Source organism: Dipodomys ordii, unplaced genomic scaffold, assembly GCF_000151885.1.
Source record: "Dipodomys ordii isolate 6190 unplaced genomic scaffold, Dord_2.0 Scaffold183, whole genome shotgun sequence".
Lineage (NCBI taxonomy): Eukaryota > Metazoa > Chordata > Mammalia > Rodentia > Heteromyidae > Dipodomys > Dipodomys ordii.
The window spans coordinates 70,683-91,010 of record NW_012267399.1 but is presented as its reverse complement, the minus strand read 5'-3'; the positions used below and the strand labels follow the sequence as shown (position 1 = coordinate 91,010).

General features: G+C 41.6%; 1 protein-coding gene across 1 annotated transcript; it reads right to left on the bottom strand.

Moving 5' to 3' along the window:
* Positions 1–1,939: 1,939 nt before the first annotated feature.
* On the bottom strand, positions 1,940–18,067 carry Saal1 (serum amyloid A-like 1). Its single transcript, XM_013034128.1, has 12 exons — positions 17,909–18,067; positions 16,569–16,682; positions 14,700–14,783; positions 13,803–13,882; positions 12,963–13,022; positions 12,722–12,837; positions 9,608–9,788; positions 7,283–7,365; positions 7,008–7,196; positions 5,572–5,765; positions 3,392–3,484; positions 1,940–2,558 (listed from the first exon to the last, which is right to left on the bottom strand). The coding sequence occupies exons 1-12, from the start codon at positions 18,041–18,043 to the stop codon at positions 2,466–2,468; spliced, it is 1,422 nt and encodes a 473-aa protein (XP_012889582.1). The 5' UTR covers positions 18,044–18,067; the 3' UTR covers positions 1,940–2,465.
* Between the last annotated feature and the right edge of the window lie 2,261 nt (positions 18,068–20,328).

Below are 20,328 nucleotides of genomic sequence, written 5' to 3'. Positions count from 1 at the left end.
TGCTTAGGTAGAACAGATCACAAATCTGTTCCTTGAAAAACTGGGCTACCAATGAGGCTATGAAGTATACTAGTCAAGCAAGATAATTTGTAACTCCAGCATTCCTTTTCTTCAATTTCCTCTACTATAGCTCAATGCCATAGCTACAGCTCAACCACAGAAAATGTTTTACTTTATTGCCTACAGTTGGTTTCTACATACAATTCATCACAAAAAGTATGTATGTTGAAAGGTAGCTCCTAAATCTTTTCTCACACTAAAATTATCAAAGAAAGTAATTCAAAGGTAAGGCAAAGGAAATACTAATCGTAGAATAGAAAAATACTTGAAATCTAAAAAGCAAGATCACCCCCCTCAAAAAAAAAAAGAGAGCTGGGCGCTGGTGGCTCACGCCTTAATCCTAGCTACTCAGGAGGCTGAGATCTGAGGATCCCAGTTCAAAGCCAGCCCGGCAGGAAAGACCGTGAGACTCCTATCTCCAATAAACCATCAGAAAACCAGAAGTGGCGCTGTGGCTCAAGTGGTAGAGCGCTCACCTTTGAGCTGAAGAGCTGAGGGACAGTGCCCAGACCAAGAGTTCAAGCCCCATGACTGACAAAAAAATAAAAAATAAAAAAACGAGATGCAAAAAGTTTAGCACTATCCCAATATCTCAGGGAACAAAGTATTTTTTAAAGGCAAAAAAATATATCTTCTTCTCTTAAAATGATTGTTATTTCAAAGATAGAATCCAAACTTAACACAAAATATGTATCAAATACTCAGATTCATCTTGTAATTTTTCCCTCCCCTGCAAAAGATTAACTTGCATGTGTACTTTCAATTTCCTATTTATGCTCTGGAGAAAACACCATTTCAAACCACTACTGTAAAGCTTCAAGGACTCAATTCTTTGGTGTGACTTAAAAAGGTTTAGCTAAACCTTTGGGAAGTTTCTAAACAGATCAAAACAATGAAAATATATACTGCCTTATAACATTACAACAGAAGAGAGTAACACAGTAAACAATGTAAACTGGGTGCTTGTGTAAGTGTGCTTGCTTGATGTGCATGTATCTCACCAGGACGCACTTGGGCACTGGGGGTACGGCTTGGTGGTAAGAGCACCGGCCTGGAGCACCAAGGCCTGAGCCCAGATCCCAGTTGTGCCCACAAGTTTATGACATCTGAGAAGGCATCATGTACCAGTGACTACAAACTAAAGTTATTAAACTCCCTCAATGTCAATTTAAATTTGCTCAATTAAAATCATTTTCTGAACTTCAACCACAAAATTACGCTGAAAATAAGGAATTTTGTTAATGAATTTTAATGAAAATGTCAACATTGCTATCTTCATATGTACAACACAGAAAAAACACTCAAGTATAACAAGGGCATATTAATAGCAATTGGTACATCTGACTTGCTACTAGCATACAGAGGAATCAACACAAATTACACATATAATGGCTAAAATAAGTTTGCATGTTGTAGCAAACACATGGACTGGCTCTCTGAAAGCCAGCCACCATTACAGTCCCTATTACAGAATAGAGAGGAAAATATGAGATTTAAAATCTTTACAGATAACACAGGAGACTAGGGAGGGTTGTCCTTTCCCAATAAGAAAGGATAAGAGTTGCCAAGAGAAAGCCTCTGTGTTTCTTTTCCCTTTTCTTTCTTGAATGTAGATGAAAACCAGAGCACAGCTCACTTAAAGAAAACCGGTGGCCGGGTGCCGGTGGCTCACACCTGTAATCCTAGTTACTCAGGAGGCTGAGATCTGAGGATCATGGTTCAAAGCCAGCCGGGGCAGGAAAGTCCATGAGACTCCTATCTCCAATAAACCACTAGAAAACAGGAAGTGGCACTATGGCTCAAGTGGTAGAGCGCTCATGCTAAAAAGCTGAGGGACAGCGCCCAAGCCCAGAGTTCAAGCCCCACGACCGACAAAAAAAAAAAAGAAAAAGAAAAACGGTGGACAAGAACACCCAGACCAACATCGCAGACCAAGGCGAAAAGCTGGTGAAAGGGGGAAGGATCCCTGAGCTACTTCTCACGCTTCTGTTCTTAGTCCATAAAACATAACTGCTGTCGGATTAAGCTACTGTAACAGGGCTTTTGGTTACGATAGCTATGGATTCTCATAGTGGACACAAAATTCTTATATAAAAATTGAGAGTTATAGGAAAATCTTCACCAACTTCTCAAATATTCTAAAGATAACCTCAATGCTAAGCTTGTATTTCTGCTTTCTTCTTCATCATCTAAGCTAAATAACACAAAATCAGTATGGGAAGATGAGGACTGGAAAGTACATAGTAAAACTCCAGTTCCTATGCCGATGGAAGTGAGGAACTCAGAAGGAAGCAGGGCTGAGTGTAAAGCAAACAGGAATTCTATCCAGTATCTTCTACATATCAACTACAAAAACAAAACAAAACAAGTTTATTTCCCGAACAAAAGAAATTCCAACTCAGTTTTTAAGTCTGCACCTTCAAACTTGGGAAACTTTTCTCCAGCTCATCAGCAAGAGCTTTATCAACTTCCTGCAGAATTTTAAAAAAGTCTTCCACCTATAAGGCAAACAAAGAACTGAATTATCAACATGGAAGAAAAGGCAGTTCTAAAGACAATATGTTGAAAATGAACTTTACATAGGGAGGAGTTGGGGAGGTGGGGAGAGAAGGGATGGTAGGAGAAAAACAAAGGAGGAGGTAACAATGCTCGATAGGAAATGTACTCATTACCTTACTCATGTAACTGTAACCCCTCTGTACAGTATTTTTACAATAAAAAAAATTTTTTTAAAGGCAGTTCTAAAGATATTGATACCATTAGTTACAAAAAGGCTCTACCTGGGGTTTCTAAAAAGTCTTAAGAGAAAGACAGGTGGGTAGATCCCCCTATGACAGCAGGTAACAGCACTTCTTGAACAGTCAGTTCCTAAATAGCCAGGAAGGAAGTGATCTTCCCTAAACCACTCCGTGAACAGAGCTATCACAGACTCTCCTGCTGCTTCCTCTCACCGGTACTTCACCATCCTCCATTTTATTACATGTCCCCTCATGGCATCATTTCCTTACTTCACTCTCCTAAAAAAAACTTTCTAGCCTGAAACTGCTCCAATAGGAGCAAATGTATCACTTAGAGACTCTTCCTATGAATGGCACCTTTGCTCAATACATATTCTACCTACTTCATAACAAAAAGGGAGAGCATAAATGCCATGTTGATTCCTTCCTCTTACAGTTAGAACACTACAAGATACCCAAAAGGCATCTCGCTGACAAAGTATTAAGTCATGGGAATATACTTTCTTTTTTGACGATGGCTTCTAAGCATTAAGTCCTTATGTGAAAATAGCAATCCTGTGACATTCAACCCGTATATATTCACCCATACTCACCACAGGAATATAAAAAGGAAGGAGGTTTTGAAATGCACAGGAACATTTCTGTTTGTTTAACTGGCCTTCCTTTAGTCCCTGAACCACGGTCTCCTAAAACAACAAAAATCAATGTCAAAAAAGAAAGATTCCTAGCCAGGCGCTGGTGGCACACCTGTAATCAGGAGGCTGAGATCTGAGGATCGTGGTTCAAAGCCAGCCCGGGCAGGAAAGACCGTGAGACTCCTATCTCCAATAAACCACCAGAAAACCGGAAGTGGCGCTGTAGCTCAAGTGGTAGAGTGCTCGCCTTGAACTGAAGAGCTGAAGGACAGCGCCCAGGCCCAGAGTTCAGGCCCCACGACCGACAAAAAAAAAGGAAAAAAAAAAAAAGATTCCTAAAGCTACATCTGGTAAATAAATATAAATCAGTATATGACAATTCCTTACTGGTCAGGTCAGGCACTTCAGATGTCTCAAACTGAGCTCTCAATTAAGACCCAAACATGTTCTCTCCTGTCATCCTACTTCAGTTCAGGGTGCTACCACCCACCCTGCTGCATAGCCATGACTTTCCCTTCTCCACTGCTGCTCACTTCTCCACACAGGAGTTCAATTCTACCCTGCTAAACTTTTCTCTTATCTCACCCCTTTCATTACTTTTCAGGTTATTCTTTAAGATTGGTCTCCTAGCCTCAGGCCTTAATGACTCCATTCCTTCCTCTCTATTGCTTCTGCAATAATCTACTTTTTCTTTCTTTCTTTTCTTCCTTCCTTTCTCTTTCTTTCCTTTTCCTTTCTTTTCTTTTCTTTCTTTTTTTGCCGGTCCAGGAGCTTGAACTCAGGGTCTGGGCACAATCCTTGGGCCTCTTTGTGCTCAAGGCTAGCTCTCTACCAATTGAGACACAGCACTACTTATGGCTTATTCTGTTTATGTGGTACTGAGGAATTGAACCCTGGGCTTCATGCATGCTAAGCAAGCACTCTACCACTAAGCCACATTCCCAGCCCGCTTCAGAATTTTTATGATATGAATTTCCTCAGAATTTTTTAATTTTTGCTTATGTGGTGCTGGGGAATTGAACCCAGGGCCTCAGGCATGCAAGGCAAGCGCTCTACCACTGAGCCACCTTCCCAGCCCCTCCTCAGAATTTTTATGTAAGAATTTCTATGATTTAGTTCTAGATTTATTCTCAGCCCACCTTCCAGCTGTATTCCAGTAACTTGAGAAAAAACTTTTCTTCCCTCCAAAAAATAAAAAGTAACTGTAATCAATTAAAAAAATACTTGCAATGAATACAAAAAAGACATATTGTCCAAGAAGTTCATGTAAATAAACAAAATGAATATAAAACTGGAGAGGAGCTCAGTGGTATGCAAGGCCCTGAACTGGACTCTCAGCATCACACACAAGGAAAAAAACGTTAATATACTTATAAACCGAAACATAAATAATATATAAAATTTATAGAAAGATATTCCATCTCTATAATACCAAAAAATACAAATCCAAGTAAGCCACAATTTATCATCTATTGAACTTTACTTAGTATAAAAATTGTAATAAACAATATAAGAGTTAAACAAAGTGAACATTATCACATGTCAACAGCATTCTGGCAATACGGTCTGTTGGCATTAGCATATATAAATATTGCCGGGCGCTGGTGGCTCACGCCTGTAATCCTAGCTACTCAGGAGGCTGAGATCCGAGGATCGCGGTTCAAAGCCAGCCCAGGCGGGAAAGTGCGTGAGACTCTTATCTCCAATAAACTGCTAGAAAACCGGAAGTGGTGCTGTGGCTCAAGCGGTAGAGCGCTGGCCTTGAGCTGAAGAGCACAAGGACAGCGCCCAAGCCTAGAGTTCAAGCCCCACGACCAAAAAACAAAACAAAACAAAGCATATATAAATATTCTAAACTACATTAGTTGCTGTTTTCAGATTTTAAATTACTAGTGATATAAGACTTTACTTTTCCAGTTACAACACTTTCATACTAGAAAAACAATAGCAGGGCTAAGGATGCATCCAGTAGACTACCTAGGCATTCTGCGTTGGCCCATCTCCATGGTAGAAGACCTAGGATTCAATCCTAGCACTCCCACCACAAAAAAAAAAAAAAAAACTATAGAGTAATAAAGTTTAGGTAATTAGCAATCTACTTTCTTTTGTTGAAGAAACCACTAGTTTGTCTTTCTTACCTTTGTTAATGCCTGAAAAATATTAGAAAGAAATTCACATGAAATGTCCTTTAAGATTTTCATATGGAAGTCATCTTGAGTTAAATCAGACTTTTTAGTTTCTGCTGTATTAAAGTCTGTTGAATTCTCTGGTTTCTTCTGACAATGTTCCATATTTTGTAACACTCGAATTAGACTGTCAATTAGAGGAAGATCTACAGTATGAACAAATCAAGAGGCATAAATCAGCCAATCAAGTTTGGTATTTTATTTATTTATTCACTCATTCACTCCTATTGAACTAGTGCTAAACATATTTTAGGCAATAAAACATACAGTGATTAAAAAAAGAACACTAAGGCATTGGACTTTCAGGTAAATAATATAATAAAATAGGTCATTTCAGATTTTGGCAAATTATATGAAGGAAGAGGAAAATATACTAAAGCCAGTCAGCAGAGACTCTGAAAAGGTGACAATGAGAATGAACCAATAAGGAGCATGTGTGACACTAGAATAATTCTAGATGGACCATGGATTAAACTGTAGTCATATAAATAACTCTGCATAAGTGTTTACACAAGAAAGTATACTTTTGTATTTATATTTAAAATGTTGGCTTAAAGGCAGGACTATAACTGGGTGCCAATGGTTTATAACTATAATCCTAGCTTCTCAAGAGGCTGAGATCTGAAGGATCAGGCTTCGAGACAAACATGGACAAAAAAGTCCATGAGACTCCATTGCAATTAACTAGCAAAAATCTGAGGTGTGGCTCCAGTGGTAGAGCACCACCTGAGAAAGCAAATCTAGCAAGCATAAGGTCCTGAGTTCAAACTATAGTACTGAAAAAGCAAACAAACAAACAGCCAGACACTGGTAGTTTATGCCTACAATGCTGGCTACTCAGGAAGTTGAGAACTGGGAGAATGATGGTTCAAAAACAGCCTAAACACAATTTCAAGAGACTATATCTTCAATTAATCTCCAAAATGCCAGAATGAAGGTATAGCTCAAGTGTTAGGGTACCATCCATGAATGATAAAGATGAACAAGAGCTTGAGACCCTGAGTACAAATTTTAGTACACACACACAAACACACACGCACACACGCACGCACGCACGCGCACGCACGCACGCACACAGCAGGACAACAATTATCTCTGAATAGTCACATTGTAGTTTCCTGATGACTGTTTTTCCATGGTACTGGATGTTGAACTCAGGGCCTCAGCTATGTTAAGCACATGCCTTAAACTACACCCTCAGTCCCTCCTGCATGCTTATAATAAAATCTATGAGGTTTTTGTAAGGCACATGAAACACTTCTTGTGGATATGGGAATACAAAGATTTTTTTTAATTGGGGGAAAAGGCAAAAAACAAATGAAGACAATAGGCCTAAAATGCAAAACCTAAAGTATCCAATTAAATACAGTGTCAGAAATGATACCTACCTTTTTCAACCTTTAGGTATTCCTGTTCAGCCTGAGAAGCATAGATGGTGGACAACACTGAAAATACTGAGGCCAGCATTGTTTTCTGTTCTTGCAATATGATAGGTGGGTCATCAGATTGGCAGAGTTCATGGCAGACCAGATCAAAAAGTAAATTCCAAGTGTCTTTTCCAGTATCTGGACACTGTACTTAATAAAGATTGTAACAAAGTAGTAATTTAAAAACAGACAACAACTAAATTAGTAGCATAGTCTATCCCAATAAACCACCTTACCAATTGCTTGAATTCCATCATCCACTGTGGTAAGTAGCTGTAAGATGTGCATGTAAACATCAAGCCCTTCTGGGTTTTCAGAACTAAATACAAAAACCAAAAGTACTGATTCAGTAACTCCTCTGGGTAGAGAACCATAATCATTCATTCATTCACAAACACTCGTCACTGAGCTAGACACTGCTGTTGGTGCTAAGGATAAAAACAGGCAACAGAACAAAGTCTCTCCTAACATAAAGCTCATGCTTTTGTAGAGAAAACAGTAAACAAATATTATCCAATATAATTACATGCAAGATAAGAAGTAAAAATTCTTTTTGACTATATCTCACAAAAGCAGTAATGTACTAACCTGCTAGGTAAGGCTTCATCACTCTGGCTTACTTAGTTAATCAAAACAAATTAACTGGGACTACTGACAATACTGATGTTCTTAAAACTTCATAGAAGGGCTGGGAATGTGGCTTAGTGGTAGAGTGCTAGCCTAGCATGCATGAAGCCCTGGGTTTGATTCCCTAATACTACATACACAGAAAAAGCTGGAAGTGGTGCTATGGCTCAAGTGGTAGAGTGCTGGCCTTGAGTAAAAGAAGTTCAGGGACAGCACCCAGACCCTGAGTTCAAGCCCCAGGACTGGTCAAAAACAGGATGTTCCTGGCTCTCGAACTGGTAACACTAAATTCATGATCCCATGATTCTTTTAGTCGATATTTGTATTCTCAGGAACTCAAAATGTTGGTTCTTCAACCAAAATATTCAGTAAATGACAGTGAACAATAAGATGATGGTTCAGCAAATGTTTATTTAAGCAACTATTCTTTTTAGGCACAATGCTAGGGGGCTGGGATATCTTCATTAAAAACGTAAGTCTCGGGCTGGGAATGTGGCTTAGTGGTAGCATGCTTGCCTAGCATGCATGCAGGAAGCCCTTAATTCAATTCCTCGGTACCACATTAACAGAAAAGGCTGGAAGTGGCGCTGTGACTCAAGTGTTAGAGTGCTAGCCTTGAGCAAAAGAAGCTCAGGGACAGTGCCCAGGCCCTGAGTTCAAGACCCAGGACTGGCAAAAAAGAACAAAAACAACAAAAATTTAAAAGTCTAAAAGATAAGAAGGCAATTAAACGAGTAATTACAATAAAGCAAAATGAGCTGATCACCAGACAAAGTCCTAGGTGCTAACAGACCACAAAGCAAGTAGAATAAATTTAGTTTTGGGTGTCAGAGAATGGATCTTAAGAGAAACGACCTTCACACAGAAACCTGAAGAGACAAGAAGATTTTGAGAGAGAAGGGACATACTATACAAAGGCTTGGAGGACAGTGAAGAAATAAAGGATATTTCACAGAGCCAGGAGCTAGTGGCTGTAATCCTAGCTACTCAGGAGGCTGAGATCTGAAGGTCATGGTTCAAAGCCAGCAGGAAAGTCCGTGAGACTCTAATCTCCAATAAACCACCAGAAAACCAGAAGTGGTGCTATGGCTCAAGGTGTCAGAGTGCTAGCCTTGAGCAAAAAAAGCTCAGGGACAGCACTTACGCCCAGAATCCAAGCCCTAGGAATGCACACACGCGCACACATACACACAGAAAAAAAAAAAATTCAGGTAAGAGAATGTGGGTGGTAAGGGATAGCAGAGCACAGATGTCTGACTGGGATCCCAAGAGAAGTCAGGAAAAGCTTGGGGGCTGACTGGCTTGGTAGGGAAAAGGTTTATACAGTGTCCCAATGCAATAATGACTGCATCATTCACTGACTGAATATACTGAAGAAGCAGGTTTGGGGGAAAGCATAGATTTAATCCTCATTTTAAAATGACATAAAATTAATAGCTCGTAATGGAGATTACACTATTAACTACTAATCAAATGAATGCAAATACTAATTTTCTAGTGACTGGTAATAATCTGTTTCAATGGCCTCTAGTAGTGGTCTCTCGTAGCAAGACACCTCTCAGACAGGTGCACAGACACAAGTGGCAGGAAAACTCCTGTGGTCAATGAACAGGAGTTCTCACATGTTCACTGTAAAATTAAACACAAGAAATTCTTTGTTCTTCTTTGGTTTGAAATACATAAAATTAATGACAAAATTGAGACAGTAACCAAACTAATGCTCAATAATTATCTACAGCTAAATGATATCAGTTATGTTGAACCTTATTGATTCTTACAAAAAAACACTGTCACAACAAACATTAGTAGCAAGTCAAACCTAAAAAGATTGGCTGTCTACTTCATCCTGTGTAGAGGAAACTAGGATTTTTCTATCTAAGGACCTATCTACTAATTGGAATTTTCCAGAACATTTTGCATAAGCGCTTACCTACCGTACTTGTTTGGCAGCTTCCAGGACACAGGGCACAATCCTGAATACTGGCCGCTCTTCAGAATCTTCCTGGAGTTGGTCCAGAGGCTGAGCAACTCCATTTTTAATCCATTCCAACATTAGTTTCTCATCCAAATCAAAGAGCTTGTCTACAACCTCCCCCACTTTCACCAGCAAGTCAACTGCAGAGAATAAAACAGATACTTAATGAAATATTTAAAGTAATAAGAGTAAACAAAATTTCTAAAGAAAACCTAATTCTAAGAAAGGCAAATCTTACCAAAGCAATACTAACTCCAAGAGCATTTTGTGATTCATGTGTATTTCAATTTACTTATCTTTCTCTTCTCCTTTCTCTCTTTTTCTTTCTACATACACTTTAGTGGTATTAGGATTTGAACTCAGAGCTTTACATTTACCAGGCAGGTGCTCTACCACTTGAGCTTGCCCCCAGCCCATTTTCACACTTCTTTTTTTTATTTGCCAGTCCTGGGGCTTGAGCTCAGGGCCTGGGCACTCTCCTTTAGATTCTTTTGCTTAAGGCTAATATTCACTTGAGCCACAGTGCCACTTCAGGCTTTTCTATTTATGCAGTACTCAGGAATTGAACCCAGGGCTTCATACATGCTAGGCAAGCACTAAATCACATTCCCAGCTCTTACACTGGTTCTTTTGAGGTAACATCTCACTTTTGTTTGGGGCTGGCCTGGACCATGATCTTCTTATTTACATTTCTCACTGTAGCTGGGATGACAAATTCAGCCATTTAAATTGATGAAGTATAATGAACTTTTCTATCATAGCTGACCAGAATCTCAAGGCTTCTGATCTCAACCTCCAGGATGACAGGCAAGCACCATTGTGCTTGACTATTGGTTGAAAAGGGATCTCAAAACTTTTTGCCCCAGCTGGCAAACAGTATCCTCCCAATCTCAGCCAAGCAGGTAGCTAGGATGGTCACTGGCCTCTGGAGGCATCTGGCCTCTTCTGCTTTTGGGTTTTTTTGGCCAGTCCTGGGACTTCAACTCAGGGTCTGGGCTCTGTCTCTGAGCCTCTCTGTGCTCAAGGCTAGCACTCTACCAACTTGAGTCATAGCACCATGTTTCCAGTTTTTCCTGAGTAGTTCATTGGAGATTAAAAATCTTCACAGCCGGGTACCAGTAGCTCACACCTGTAATCCTAGCTACTGAGGAGGCTGAGATCTGAGGATCATGGTTCAAAGCCAGCCTGGGCAGAAAAGTCCGTGAGACTCTTATCTCCAATTAACCACCAGAAAACCAGAAGTGGTGCTGTGGCTCACGTGATAGAGTGCTTGCCTTGAGCTGGAAAAGCGCAGGGATAGCGCTCAAGCCCAGAGTTCAAGCCCCATGACTGGGGGAAAAAAAAAGTCTTCACAGACTTTCCTGTCTGAGCTGGCCTTGAATCGTGATCCCCAGATCTCAACCTCTTGGGAAGCTAGGGTTACAGGCGCGAGCCACAGGCACCTGGCTTCTTCTTTCACTTTTAAGTGAAGGATTTATCTGCATCATGGAACTTTAAGAAATTTCAGCCAGGCGCTGGTGGCTCACGCCTGTAATCCTAGCTACTCAGGAGGCTGAGATCTGAGGATCTCGGTTCAAAGCCAGCCCGGGCAGGAGAGACCATGAGACTCCTATCTCCAATAAACCACCAGAAAACCGGAAGTGGCGCTGTGGCTCAAGTGGTAGAGCACTCGCCTTGAGCTGAAGAGCTGAGGGACAGCGCCCAGGCCCAGAGTTCAAACCCCACGACTGACAAAAAAAAAAAAGAAATTTTACACCCTGAATTGAAATACTTCCTTTGGACTTAGCTATTTTTATTTATTTTTTGTCAGTCATGGGACTTGAACTCTGGGCCTGGGCGCTCACTGTCTCTGCACGCTTCAGCTCAAGACGAGCGCTCTACTGCTTGAGCCACGGCACCACTTCCGGTTTTCTAGTGGTTAATTGGAGATAAGAGTCTCACCGACTGTCCCGCCTGGGCTGGCTTCGAACTGCGATCCTCAGATCTCAGCCTCCTGAGTAGCTAGGATTACAGGCATAAGCCACCGGCACCCAGCTAGTATTTTTATGTTTTTATTTGTTCATTTTTGGTGGTACTAGGATTTGAACTCATGCTTGCTAAGCAAGTATGTTACAAGGTTGAGTCATTCCCTCTACCCTTACCCTCAACTGCAGCTCCGTTTTGCATTATTTATATTTCAGATAAGATTTCTTGTGGTGTGTGTGTGTGTGTGTGTACTTGTGCTGGTCCTGGACTTGAACTCAGGACCTGGGCACTGTCTTTGAGCTTTTTTGCTCAAAGCTAGCATTCTACCACTTAAACCACAACTCTACTTCTGGATTTTTTGGTAGTTAATTTGAGATAAGAGTTTCTTAAACTTTCTTGCCCAGGCTGGTTTCAAACTGTGATCCTCAGAATACATACTCTCAAGTAGCTAGGATTGTAGGCATGACCCACTGCGTCCAATGATCTCATTTTCGATCAGGGCTAACCATGGATTGCAACCCTGTACTACCTGCAGCCTCCCTGTGGCTGGGACTGCAGACAGGCAGCCCTCTACTAACTACAGCCTCCCTTTAGCTGGGATTACAGGCATGAACCATCTAGTTGATTGAAATGGGAGTCTCACCAACTTTTTCCCTGGGCTGCTCTTGAACTGAAGTCCTACCTAACTCTGCCCCCTGAGTAGCTAGATCAAGTATGAGTCACCATGCCTGGCTTTTTTTAAAAGAGACTTCCAGAAATAGTTACCTGTAACAATTAAATATAATCTAAACTCTTTTTTTCAAACTTTTTTTTTTTGGTGGTCCAGTTGTGGGGCCTGAACTCTGGGCCTGGGCACTGTCCCTCAGCTCTTCAGCTCAAGGCTAGCGCTCTACCACTTGAGCCACAGCACCACTTCCGGCTTTTTTTCTTTTTGCTTATGTGGTGCTGGGGAGTCGAACCCAGGGCCTCATGTATGCAAGGCAAGCTGCTCTACCACTAAGCCACCTTCCCAGCTCCTTTTTCAAACTTTTTTAAAAATTTACAATAAAAGTTAACAGTCATCATGGGCTTGAATCTAAACTCTTTTTTTAGATTACATGTTACATACCATTTGTTGAACTTGACATGATGAAGCAAATGCTGTCATAAATAGCTGGATGCTCCCGAATCCTTTCAACCCAGACACTGGCCACTTCTGTCTGGGAAAGGCAAGTAAGCAACAACCTATGTAAGAAATGTGAGCTTAATATCATCTTTTTAAAACAGAAAAGGAAGTACAAGAACCAATTCTATCTTCCTAAATTCCCTCTGAGTAACTGCATAGTCTCCACAGAAAGAAAAGCACACACCTGCTTGTTTCCAGTAGAGTAGGTGGGTCTGAATCATACAAACAATGAAGTAACACCTGCCTACAAGACAAAAAAGTTAGCCATAAGCTTTACCTCTCTCACTCCAAACATCAGAATTTCCATTTAACTTTTGAAAACATTTTTTCTTATGAAATAAAGCATATTTCAGTTAATGAATAATTACAAAATAAATGCTCATGTTCCTAAGAACCAGAACCATACAGCTCATCTATCTGTAGCCTCTAGGTGTCCCATAAGGTCCCAATACTCTTTCCCACACAGAAAGGGTCATTTTGACTTTGCCAGTAACCATTCTTTGCTTGCTCTATAGTTCCTGCAGAGAGAACTAGACTGCAAGACATGTGAAAGACTTTTCACCACAGAGGCAACTCATCTTCTTCTAGTCTGTTGGCAATTCCCATTCCCTCATCTAAGTCGAAGTTCTCAGAGACACTGCTCAAATATGCTAACTTCCCAGGCCCCAAATCTGAATCCTTGGATTCCCTAGGCCTAAGTTGTTTTGGATTCTAATCAGCTGTCCCAATCTCCAAGTTTGGCCCCAGATTCTTCCTTGTGCCTGCTTACTGCCTGTTGGCATTTGCTAATGAAGAAAGCTTAATCCAGAACCATGTGCACACTTAAATCCTGAATCATGTGCACATACAGTGTGCAAGCCACCCACCGCCCCCGCAACTCCCCCATCAATACACAATGAAGTTCCCAGAGTATGCATGAAGACACAAGAAGCACTGTTTCCTGTTTTTCTATGTCTCCTATGCATTAGGACTTCCCTAGGGATGTGAAATATGAATGTATTTTGAGAAATGCAGCAAGACTTACCCAAGATTTTCATCACTGCTGATGGACATACATATCTTCTGGAAACAGGCCATGTTACCTAAAATTCCCACACAGATTTCCTGCCAAATCAAATTTCACAGGTTACAATGGCTTTGAGGTGAAAAATATTTAAGAAAACAACCTGAACAAAAAGTTTCACTCAACTAAGGTTGGGTGGAAGTGAAGGTAAAGCAGGATATAGATATACTGCTTGCACCTAACACACAAAACTAGATAAAGAATAAAAGCCACACACAAAAGAAAGAGCAAAGAAGGCAGGAGCTATGGAAGAAGAAACATTTATGGATGAAATGAGTGTTAAGGGAATGAGGTATATGGCTAATGTATTCATGGCTAATAAAGAAGGCACCAGACGGTAGCACGAAGTGGGAGAGCAGTATAAGGTAAACTAACAGATAAAAAGCTCCAGGGATTAAGGACTTTGATTGCCATAAGAGGTACAGACTAAATATGTGAAGATATTTAAGAAGCCATTAAGGTTCTCAAAAAGGGCCACCAATATATAGAAACAGTACGTTAGGAAGATTATTCTGGCAGTAAGATGAATAATGCATTATAGGTAAAAAGGTCTAAAAAAAGAACCTAATTCAGTAAGAGCATAAAGCGTGATAACTGAGAACCAGCAGGTCTAGGCACTGTTTCTTGTTTGTAATATATTGTATAGTATAATATGGGTATGCCTATCTGGTTTTCATAGTTGCCAAATGAACAGACTGATCTCCCTGATCATGCTCAATTTGAAAAATTTAAGGCTCTAACAATTTTAAGTAGCATATTACCTAACAATGTCCAATAAGCTTTTGCAAACTGATTTCTTTTATTTATAGCTAGTAAAAAAAAAAAATCAAACTGAGGAAAATGAATGTAAGTACTTACTCTTAATCGGGGACACTTGGATTTTGCCAATACTCCCATAAATATGTCAGGAGCGTTAAATTCTTGGAGAAATAAAGCCACATCCTATTTTTTAAAAAAAGATTATTAGCTTGGATGTTAATATTTCTCTTTAAACACTGTAGTTAAGGCACCCATTGAAAAAAAAGAAAAAAGAATTTCACCAGATGCCAGTGGCTCACATCAATCCTATTCAGGAGGCTGAGATCTGAGGATCACAGTTCAAAACCACGCTGGGCAGGAAAGTCCATAAGACTCTTATCTCTAATTAACCAACAAAAGCCAGAAATGAAGCTATGGCTCAAATGGTAGAGCAGTAGCCTTGAGCAAAAAGACTCAGAGACAGCACCCAGAACTGGCACACAAAAAAAAGTTAACTCTATATATACCACCCTTTACCCACAAGTTAGGAATTATGTCAAAAGACAAAAAAGCAGGGTGCCACTGGCTCATGCCTGTAATCCTATCTACTCAGAAGACTGAGATCTTTAGACCATTGTTCAAAGCCACCCAGGCAGGAAAGTGAATGAAACTCTCATCTCCAATTAAACACACACGTGCGTGTGTGTGTGCGCGCGCACACACACACACACACGCTGGAAGTAGAGTTGTAGCTCAAGTGAGGCTGGAAGTAGAGCTGTAGCTCAAGTGCTAGAGGACTAGCCTTAAGCATAAAAGGTCAGGGATAACACCCAGACCCTCAGTTCAAGTCTTAACACTAGCACGCACGCACGCACGGACACAGGGACACGGACACACGGATACACACACACACAATTATTAGGGAATCTTTGTGGTATCTACCATAATAAAACAATTCCACAAACTAACCATGATACGCCAAAGAATTACCCTCCTTTTACTCTGACCTGAATATATTTACCTAAATCATTTTTAATTAGCATACATTATACAAGGGGATTTCAGTGAGACATTTCCATGAGTATATACAATGTATTCCAGGGCTGGGAAGGTGGCTCAGTGGTAGAGCACTTGCCTTGCAGGCATGAGGCCCTGGGTTCGATTCCTCAGCACCACATAAGCAAAAAGAAAAAAAGCCGGAAGTGGTGCTGTGGCTCAAGTGGTAGAGTGCTAGCCTTGAGCTGAAGAGCTGAGGGACAGCGCCCAGGCCCAGAGTTCAGGCCCCACGACCAGACCCAAAAAAAAAAAAAAACAATGTATTCCGGTCCATCCTCCCATCACTCTCTCTTACTCTCCTTTCCCCTTCCTAATACAATTTAAAAAGGACTCATTGTTCTATTTAACAGCTGCTTAGGAGCAGGAATAAGGGAATGTTTGAGGCCAGACTGGACAAAGAAGACAGTTCACAAGACTGTATCTTGATCAATGGCATGCACCTATGGTCCCAAACTAGGGGAAAAGCACAATAGCTAGGCAGTAGCATGTGCATGTAATACCAGATATGTGGGGAAACACAGAGGACACTGGGCATAAAGGAAGACCCTATTTTGAAAATAATATAAGGAAAGAAAGGCTTGCAGAGTGGTTCTGGTTGTAGAGCACCTGCCTAAGCAGTAATACCAAAAACAAAACAAAAAAACACTGCCTAGTGATATTATAGCTTTCTTAAGAACACTCTGTGATATACATAGGATGAAACTGTGCATACCTTCAGAGACAGAATTCCAGAATTCTTAGCATTCATAAATTATTATCTATTGAAAAAACAATATTAGGACTTCATCCCTTGAATCATATATTCAAGAGACTACAGATACTATATCTATATAAAGCCTTTCCTCAGAGAGTGAAAGATTAAACCTTTGAAAAACTCCATTTGCCACCCCTCCCCAGATGAGTCTTTTTTCAGTTTCACTTCTAGTCCCATACCTCATCCATGGACATATCCCATACTCTGCAAATTTCATTCTCCATTTCTTCATCAAGCTCTGTCTGCTGCTCCTCATCTTCTGAGCTGTATTTCCCATTCTCTGGTGTAACAATCTTTAGTGACACAAAGTGGGGAAAAAGGATGAATGACAACTGTCCCTAGTTCCTCACAGCTCCTTTTCATTTAGAAATCACAAGAGACTATTCTCAAAGTATATTCTTTGGCAAAAATCTTGTTTTAAAAAATTAGCACTTTGTCCACCATGCCAGCTTTCAGCCTGATGTGTTAACCTTCTTGGCAGTCATGTAACCTACTCAACACACTTCTTTAAAATACCACTTTGGGGTTAAGTAGAGCATTAGTTGTGTGTGAAAAAGCTGAGCAAGAAGCTCACTAGTAGATCAGAGCTGTAATCCCAGTTATTCAGAAGGCTGAAATCTGAGGGTTGCAGTTCAAAGCCCGCCAAGGCAGGAAAGTCTGTAAGATTCTTATCTCCAATTAACTACTAAAATTCTGGAAATGGAGCTGTGGCTCAAGTGGTACAGCACTTGTGTTGGACAACAACAACAACAAAAAAGCTCAAGGACAACACCCAAGGCTCTGAGTTCAAGCCCCAGGACCAACTCAAAAAAAAAAAAAAAAGATTGGAGAGTATACATTTAAAGCAGGAAAAAGAAGCGAAACGTGGAGGAAGAAAACTCACATTTACTGCAGGATTCTTCAAAGACCAAACACCTCGCCACGCATTCTGTGATCATTACCATTTTATGTAACGTACTTCATGTGTGCAAAAAGCCTCTACTATAGTATAGCTATCACGATTGTATTTGGCGGGAGAAACCGAAGCGTTGCCCAAAGTAATGTAGCCTTGGATATCAGCGCTGTGTATCTCCAAAAATCACCATTTATTTCACTACCCCAAATCCATGAAATAAACAAATCAGGGTCTGCCAGTGGGGCTGAGGATCAGAATCCCCACAAAGGACTTGCGTGGTCATCGGTGCGGGGTAGGCTAACGGCCGGCCCCGGCACCCCCGCCTTCCAACTCAACCCTTGGTGTTGACGCGCCCAGGGTAGCGCCACCGCGCTGCAGCGCCCCGGGAGGGCCCGGGAAGGGATCCCCGGGGAGGACGGGGAGACAGGGCCCGGGGAGGGGGGGGAAGAGGCCCGGGGTGTGTGGGGCGCGGAAGGCGGCAGGGAGGACTCGGGGGAGGGCCGGAGGGGGCTAACTTGGGGGGGGGTCTGGAGAAGGTCCCGCGGGAGGGTTCCGAGGGGCGGCCGAGGCGGGGCCCGGCTACCGGGGAAAGGAGGGAGAGCCAGCGCGCGCCAGTGTCCACACCTGGATGAGCCCGCTGAGGACACCAAACAGCCAGTGCTTGCTGTAGACCGTGCTCCCTATGCAGTCTCCGCCGGCCTCCTCCTCCTCGTCCGCCCCGTCGGGGCGGCTGGGTGGGGGCGAGGGGTTGCGGTCCATGACCAGCGCGCGCGAGCCACGCCGGAAGCTGCGGAGGAGGCGAGAGGAAGCCTGGAGCCAGAGGGGCCGGAGCGTGGCGCCCGCCACAGCGCCCCCTGCTGTCAGGAGCCCGGCCTGTGCCACTGACGACTAACTCGCCTAGGATCAGACATGCGCAAGCTCTTTTAAATTTTCTCTTGTAAAGATGCTGTACAGAGAGGTTACAGTTTCATAGTTCTTATTTATCAAGTTCAGATATTCCTGTTTCTTTTCATTGGAGGAGCAGGTGGCTGGGTCTTCCTACAGAGGTAAGTCCTGAAACCATCAGCCCTATCGCACTTGCCTTCAGGCCTCTAGATTTCTCCACATCTGACCTCGTCGCCATTCTTCAAAGACATCTGTCCAACCTGGTATGGTGGTGGTGCACCTCTGAAATCCCAGCTACGCTGGAAGCATAGATAGCGATAACAATCTGAGACAGGCCTGGGCTATGAGCACTGAGATGCATCCCTCCACCCCACAAATGAATAGCAAAAGCAAAAGGACTGGGATGTGTGGATCGAGTGATAGAGGCTGGCCTAGAAAGCAGGGGCCCCTGAGTTCAATTCTTTTAGGTGTGGTTGGAAAAGTGAGAAGGACAAAATCATCAATAAGAATGTCAGTATTCAACTTCATATATTTTCAGTAAAGGTTCTAATTACTTCAGTGTTACTCTCAGACCTTTTAAATATTTCACAACATACTCTGTGGGGGAAAAATAGTTTATAGATTTCCACATGTAATTTCAAAATTGCCAATAAGATGTCCTAACATGAATGAAGGATACAAAAAATTAATTCAAATAAAAGAAGCTGGTGGCTCATGCCTGTAATCCTAGCTACTCCAGAGGCTGAGATCTGAGGATCACAGTTCAAAAACAGCATGGGCAGGAGAGTTTCTGAGACTCTTATCTCCAAGTAACCACCAAAACCCCAAAAGTGGAGCTGTGGCTCAAATTGGTAGAGCACTAATCTTGGGAAAAAGAGCTCAGGGACAGAACCCAGGCCCTGAGTTCAACACCTACAACCAAAAGAAAAGAAAAGAATTAACAACAATTCCCCTTATTTACTGGGGACACACTTACTCAAGACTCTCAGAGAATACATGAATTTGTGGATAGTATCAGCCTGTTTGTATGGGTGAATGTGTCTGGGTGTGTGTATCCTTTCTATACATGTATGCCTTTAATAAAGTTTAATTTATATGTTAAATACAGTAAGAGATTGATAATGGCTATTAATAAAATAGAATATTATAACAATCTACTGCACAGAGTTGTATACATATGCCCTCCCCTTTCAAAATATCTTCTTGTACTGTACTTACCACTTTTCTTTTCATGATAATATGATATTATACACTGCCTGTGAGATTAGATAAAGTATGACATAGACATTGTGTCACATTAGACCACCACATAAGAGTTATTGGCACATTAACTTTGCTATCCTGAGACAATGGATCTGAAAACAAAGGAAGTATACCGAGTGTCTAAGTAGTGGTAGTATATGCAGTGTGGGTACACTGGACAAAAGGATGATTCACATCTCATGAGGGTCACAATGAGAGAACTTAAGGATGACAAAGACCCATGGCCCTGCATTTTTCCTGAGTGAGCACAGATAGAAGCCTCTCCAGCCTAACTTCTTAAATTTATGTGATACAACATAAAAAAATTTATGTGATACAACATAAAATGAGATTAAAGGGATAGGAAGCCCCTAACTCTAACACCCCCTAAACCATACTTCAGGTAGCTGCCATAGTACACACTGCTGTCACATAGCTGTGCTGAGGATTAAACGCCTCAGGAAACATCTCAGGACTGTGTCAGGGGCCCATTCTCCTTTGACTCCACTTGAAACGCATGCTTAATGCCCAGAAATGAACCATTTATCTTTCTGTCTCTGTCAGTATTGGTATCTGGCTCTGGTCTACATATTACCCAGCTCCAATATCCAAGAACCACCATTCTTCTTACCTTAGAGGATTAGTGTAAGGATTAAACAAGATCTTACATCTAAAGTGATACTGCTTTATAAAGAAATATGCAGCCTTTAGTACTACATACTGAGCTTTTGTCTCTAATTGTACCCTCCCTTTCAGTAACAAGTCTCTATGAAGACTAAAGTGGATGAACTCCTGGTTCACAGTTAACTCAATGGCTGCAGACTCTTTTTTTTTTTTTTTTGGGTCCGGTCATGGGGCCTGAACTCTGGGCCTGGGCGCTGTCCCTCAGCTCTTCAGCTCAAGGCTAGCGCTCTACC

Excerpts from the sequence above, each read along its gene's own strand:
- Saal1 (XM_013034128.1), bottom strand. The coding sequence starts at position 18,043 with ATGGACCGCAACCCCTCGCCCCCACCCAGCCGCCCCGACGGGGCGGAC. Across the intron at positions 7,366-9,607 it reads GAAGCTGCCAAACAAGTACG|TTCTGAAAACCCAGAAGGGC; the intron begins GTAGGTAAGCGC and ends TTTTGTATTTAG. Across the intron at positions 2,559-3,391 it reads TTCCTTTTTATATTCCTGTG|GTGGAAGACTTTTTTAAAAT; the intron begins GTGAGTATGGGT and ends TTTGCCTTATAG.